Source organism: Cebus imitator, unplaced genomic scaffold (assembly GCF_001604975.1).
Source record: "Cebus imitator isolate Cc_AM_T3 unplaced genomic scaffold, Cebus_imitator-1.0 Scaffold48, whole genome shotgun sequence".
NCBI classification, from domain to species: domain Eukaryota; kingdom Metazoa; phylum Chordata; class Mammalia; order Primates; family Cebidae; genus Cebus; species Cebus imitator.
In genome coordinates, this window is record NW_016107363.1 from 7,532,471 (window position 1) to 7,538,625 (window position 6,155).

The window sequence follows — 6,155 nt, forward strand, 5'->3', positions numbered from 1 at the left end:
CACAGTATCTGCAAAGCTTAATGAAGTGCAGTGAAATAAAATGGGATATACCCACACTTCAACTATTAGTTTTAATTATTGAAAATAACTTACAGATTACATCCTTCAAAGTACCATTCCCCCAAGTCAAAAATTTGTGGGTAGTGTCCCACCTAAGTAATCATAATCAGCACCCGATTTTTCTACCATGTTTAACTCTATATTTTCTATGGCTGCTTGGGACTACCAACCATATCTTTGAGATGGCTTGGTTTTGACAGCAATTTCATGGATAACCCTTCCATTCTGCCCACATCAATTTATGGTGATGTCATTCGTTTCTAACCTGCAAGATACATCACCTTTTAGTCAGGATGAATAATTCATTTCCTTCTCTTAAATGTACTTTTCTATTCCTCAATATGCCATGATTTTTTTTTTTTGAGACAGAGTCTTGCTTTGTCGCCAGGCGCCAGGCTAGAGTACAGTGGCGCGATCTCGGCTTACTGCAACCTCCGCCTCCCGGGTTCAAGCAGTTCTCCTGCCTCAGCCTCCAGGTAGCTGGGACTACAGGCACACACCCCGACGCCCAGCTAATTTTTTTTGTATTTTTAGTAGAGACGGGGTTTCACCATGTTGGCCAGGATGGTCTCGATCTCTTGACCTCGTGATCCACCTGCCTCGGAATTCAAGGGCAGACTAATTTCAAAGCTAAGTCATATTTTACAGATGCATTTTTGTTATTATAGGCTATAGGAATTCTGCTCCCAGGAGATACCCATTGTTGAGATGGTCACTGTGATTATCTCAGGAGATAGTCACCCTCCTGAGTTAATTTTTTTCTATATATTTTTACGTTTGAAAATAGGCTCATATTACATGTGATGTTTTATAAATTATTTTACCCTTACATATTTATCTGGAATATCCATATCAGTGCATCTTTGTCTACTTATTCATTTTATTGGCTTTTAATATTAGTTTTGTGGATGTCACCATAATTTACTTAGCTGATCTTCCATTGATGATTATTAGGGTTGTTACCAAAAACCTTATTTTCGTACTTTCTAGCATGCTCTTAGCCTAAGGACTGGCTAGATAGAATCCTCCCCCAGCCTTTGTATGTGTATGTCTGGGTGTCTGGGTGTGCAATAGCTTCAATACTAAAGACTTGATGGCTTATTGACAATAGCAACCTTTTACTCTGAGTGGTTCCAACTCAATTGTTTCATTCATTTTTCCCTAATAGGTCCCTTTCTATAACAAAATGTATAGGTCCTATTTAGACATCCTTATCCACTCTGAAGTTACGGTTTGAGATGAGAAAAAGAAAATCAGGACATTGCTATAACCAGTTAGACTATATAAATTAGTGTTCAAACTGTGACATTTCTGAGAGTAAAAGGGGAGTGTTATAAATAATTGCTTCAATACAACAAGCACAAGCCAGACTTGTCCTAGGTAAAATGAGATACACAGTCACCTTATCTATAAACAGCTACAAATAGGACTGATCACTCATCTGTGCTTCTAGATGTTGAATAAGAAAGGAGAAATAGCCAATCTGCAAGGAAGACTATTAGGAAAGAGGGAAAAGTAAGAGGAAGGGTCATTCTAGATACTCAGAATCTGGGTATCAGAATCAGTTATGGAGGGGAGGAATGAAATTCTGCTTTTAAAAAAATTCTATCCTCCTCAAAGTGTTATCTGAAGTTATTCCTTTTAGAGAAGCTAAAATCTGATTAAATTTCTTGGGAGATCTATATTTCATTCTATCTTTATAACAGATTATCTAAAAAATTTTTATGTGCTTTCTAAGGTACGACCTCAAGGACACAAGTAAAATCACGCTGGTGGACATAGAGCTGATTGCTGCAATGGGCCCTCCAGGTGGTGGAAGAAATCCAGTTCCTCCCCGTTTTATTCGACATTTCAACGTCTGCAGTATTAATTCTTTCAGTGATGAAACGATGGTCCGAATCTTCTCGTCTATTGTAGCATTCTACCTTAGAACTCGTGAATTTCCTCCAGAGTACTTTGTAATTGGGAACCAGATAGTAAATGGGACTATGGAGGTCAGTCAATAAAGCAGTGTAAATGTTTTGGTATTATATATTGCCCTCATTTGGCCCTTATTTTATTTTTTAACATTGTTTCCTACTTAACTGTCTACTTTGATCTTTGGTGTCAGAGAAACTGTTCAGAAGACCAGAGAATGGGAAGATCACAGAATTTGAAATCAGGGAATCTAACTTGGGTGGGCCTTGACTGCTATTTCCTAGCTATATGACTTAGAGCAAGTAATTTGACATTCCAGAGGCTTTGCTTTTTAATCACGAAAATTATTCACCTTTAAATGGCACAACCATAAAAACTAGAAAATAAAAGTAGAGATGGGGTTTCTATTTGGATGGGCTTGGATGGAATCCGATAATATTAAGTTCCCTTAACTTCATGATGCCTGGCTGAGTGCTATAAGCCAAAATAAACATATATGCCATGCTAGGCTTAGTACTACGTAATTTTCTCAGCCAATGTAATCTTTTTTGTTTTTTTTTGAAATGGTCTCCCTTTGCTGCCCAGGCTGGAGTGCAATTGTGCAATCTTGCCTCACTGCAACCTCCACCTCCACCTCCCAGGTTCAAGCCATTCTTCTGCTTCAGCCTCCTCAGTAGCCGGGGCTACAGTGTGCGCCATGATGCCCAGCTAATTTTTGTATTTTTAGTAGAGATGGGGTTTTGCCATGTTGGCCAGGCTGGTCTTGAACTCCTGACCTCAGGTGATCTGCCCTCCTCAGCCTCCCAAAGTGCTGGGATTACAGGTGTGAGCCACTGCGTCCAGCCCAAGCCAATATAATCCGATAGAGCAAATATTTTGTATAACATTCCATTGGTTATATGACTTTGCTGATTATAAGCATTTTATTTTTGCTTTGTTGCTTTTTTCATATTCAGATATATAAACAATCCATGGAAAATCTTTTACCCACTCCCACTAAATCCCATTATACTTTCAACTTGCGTGATTTTTCACGTGTCATCCGCGGCTGTTTACTCATCGAAAGAGACTCTGTGCAGAGCAAACACACTATGATCCGTCTGTTTGTCCATGAGGTTCTCCGAGTGTTTTACGACCGCCTGATTAATGATGATGATCGAAGATGGCTGTTCCAGTTAACTAAAACTGTTATAAAGGACCATTTTAAAGAATCATTTGACAGTATCTTTTCACATTTGAGGAAACAAAATGCACCAGTGAGTACAGTGATTAAGAACATATCAAGTTAAAGCAGTATAATACACGGATTGTTAACGTTATCTTTTTAAAAATCATTTTTTAATGAACATATTCTCTTAGCTTTCCTTGTAGATAGGTGTTTTGAGAAGATTTATCTTCATAGGAATGTATGCAACATAGAAGTTACTTGAAGAATAACACCTTATGTGATAGGGAATAAGTGATATAATAGATATAAAACACTTAACATGATGACTATCACTTAATAACTACTCAATAAATGGGAGTCACCCAGAATGACTTCTGTAGCCTAACAACAACAAAACATATGTGATAGAAAATCTTACTCTTCTTTTTATTTTCTAAGGATATAATATCAGGTATTAATTTTATAAGTATATTATTTACTACCCTAATGTTTAAAAATTATTTTATAACATGGATGAAACAAAAATTTTGTATGTTTTCTTACATTTATTTTTAAATGTTTTATGTTTTGTAATTTGTTGATTTCTTTTCTATAGGTAACTGAAGAAGACTTAAGAAATCTCATGTTTGGTGATTATATGAATCCTGACCTTGAAGGAGATGAGAGACTTTATATTGAAATTCCAAATATTCATCATTTTAATGATGTTGTGGACCAGTGCTTAGATGAGTATAATCAAACTCACAAAACAAGAATGAATCTTGTCATTTTTAGGTACCTATGTTTGGTGTTGATGATAGTAATTGCTATCTATAAAATATTACTAAGAAATGTTTTAAATGTGCCAAAAGGTGTAAAGAAAAATACAGTGAATAACTTTGTACCCATTATCCAGCATAATACATAAAATATTAGTAATGTATTTGAAGTTCCCTGTTGTAGCCATCCTCTCTCCTGCATCCTGTGTCACACGTGCAGTAGTAAAAAGAAACTTGTATGGTAAAAATTCTAAGAAACATGAGTATATTCCTAAATACATATGCAGTCTTATTTTCATATTTTAAAACTGCTTATAAATGGTATAATACTAGATACAATCCTCTGTTAGTTTCTTATTCCATATTGTGAGAGTCACAGAAAAATGAATATTTACTACTATATTGCATTCCATTATATAATTCTACCACAATGTAGTCATTCTTCTGAGACAAATTTTAGGTGACTTCTAGTTTTTGCTATTATAAAAAAGGCTTTGAAGATTCACATGCGTGTCTCTTTGGGTACATGTGTGAGAATCTCTCTAGGCTATTTTCTCGTAAGTGGGATTATCGTGTCATATAAGCATCTTCAACTTTACTAAACTTTGCCAAAACGTCTTTAAAAATGATTTTTTTTTGAGAGCTTCCATTTTTCCTCACCTTTGCTGATGCTTAGGATTGACAGATATTGTAAAATTTTCTAGTCTAAGGAGAGTGAAATGGTATGTCATTATTGGATTAATTTTAAGTAACCTAGTTATCAGTGAAGCTAAGTTCCTTTTCTAAATTTGTTATTTTATAGGTAACTGATCTTTTATTTCTCACATAGAAATCTTAAGAGACCAAAGAAACATATTTAATAAAAATGTTAATATACTGCCCGATAAGCAGTTTAATATTTTATTTGTATAACTTACATATTAAACTTCCTGAATTTGAACTTGTAGTTTTCCCCTACATCAAATGATCCATTTGTAACTACTTTTGAAAAATCACACACTTTTTGATAGTAAACTCTTTAAAATTGGAATAGTAACATATGGGACGGCAAAGTCACATTCTTCTAGGAAAGTAAAACAATAGTTACATGTAAATATACATTTACATTGGTATTGTAATGTATAATAAAATTTTTATTCTATGATAGGTATGTTTTGGAACATTTATCAAGAATATGTCGAGTTCTAAAGCAGTCTGGTGGAAATGCTTTGCTGGTTGGACTTGGAGGAAGTGGTCGTCAATCTTTAACTCGTCTGGCTACATCCATGGCAAAAATGCATATTTTCCAACCAGAAATTTCTAAGAGCTATGGTACGAATGAATGGAGAGAGGATATGAAGGTAAAATTATGAAGAAGCCTAATATTTAAAATGAAAGCAGTCATTATTTTACTTATAAAGTTAGAGCCAGCCTGTGTAGCTGTATACTAAACTCCAGCAATGATGATGATGATACTGTCCCTAGAGCATCTACTGTGTGTGCTGAGTTCTGCCCTGGGCGCTTTACCTAGCTTTTACCTACACGATCTCATTTTATAGGTATAGCAATGCAATGAAGCAGGTGGGTTGTCCCTGTGTTTTACCGAAGCTGAGTGGCATGTGGCACACAACAGAGCAAGGCTTTTTAACTTGTCTTATCCACTACACTATCACCACTGCTGCTACTTAAAAAAAAATTGATACGTAATATTTGTACATATTTATGAGGCACATGTGATATTTGATACATGTGTAGAATGAATAACTATGGAGTAAGCACATTTAGGATATCATGTAGAACATTGATCTTTTTTGTGTTGGGAACATTGAAAATCTTCTCTCTTAAAATATACAATATATTGTTAAATATAGTCATGCTATTGTACTGTTGAACCCGGAACTTATTTCTTTGTAACTGTATGTTCATACCCACTGACCTACTTCTCTTTATCCTCCCCCATCCCCCATCTCCTTTCTGGCCTCTGATAACTGTCATTCTACTCTCTATCTCCACGAGGTCAACTTTTTTGGCTCCTACATATAAGTGAGAACATGTGATGTTTATCTTTCTGTTCCTGGTTTATACCACTCACTGTATATTTATTCCACTTCAGAGAGGACTTATTTCAGATAAAATATGGTTTCCAGCAGATGTAAACATGAACCCGAGCACGAGGATGGCATTATTGTTGTCTTAGTAGTGATCTTAATAGTTTCTTTTCTGCTTTTTTTTTTTTTTTTTTTTTTTTTTTTTTTTTTTTTTTTTTTTTTTTT

The 6,155-nt window shown here is 35.2% G+C and overlaps 1 protein-coding gene across 1 annotated transcript in view; it reads left to right on the forward strand.

Moving 5' to 3' along the window:
* Positions 1–6,155, forward strand: part of DNAH12 (dynein axonemal heavy chain 12) — a 247,904-nt gene that overhangs the window by 132,056 nt on the left and 109,693 nt on the right. The window contains exons 38-41 of the mRNA XM_037738118.1: positions 1,799–2,054; positions 2,934–3,233; positions 3,741–3,919; positions 5,051–5,243. Coding sequence (XP_037594046.1) covers positions 1,799–2,054; positions 2,934–3,233; positions 3,741–3,919; positions 5,051–5,243 — 928 coding nt within the window. The remainder of the gene's footprint in view (positions 1–1,798; positions 2,055–2,933; positions 3,234–3,740; positions 3,920–5,050; positions 5,244–6,155) is intronic.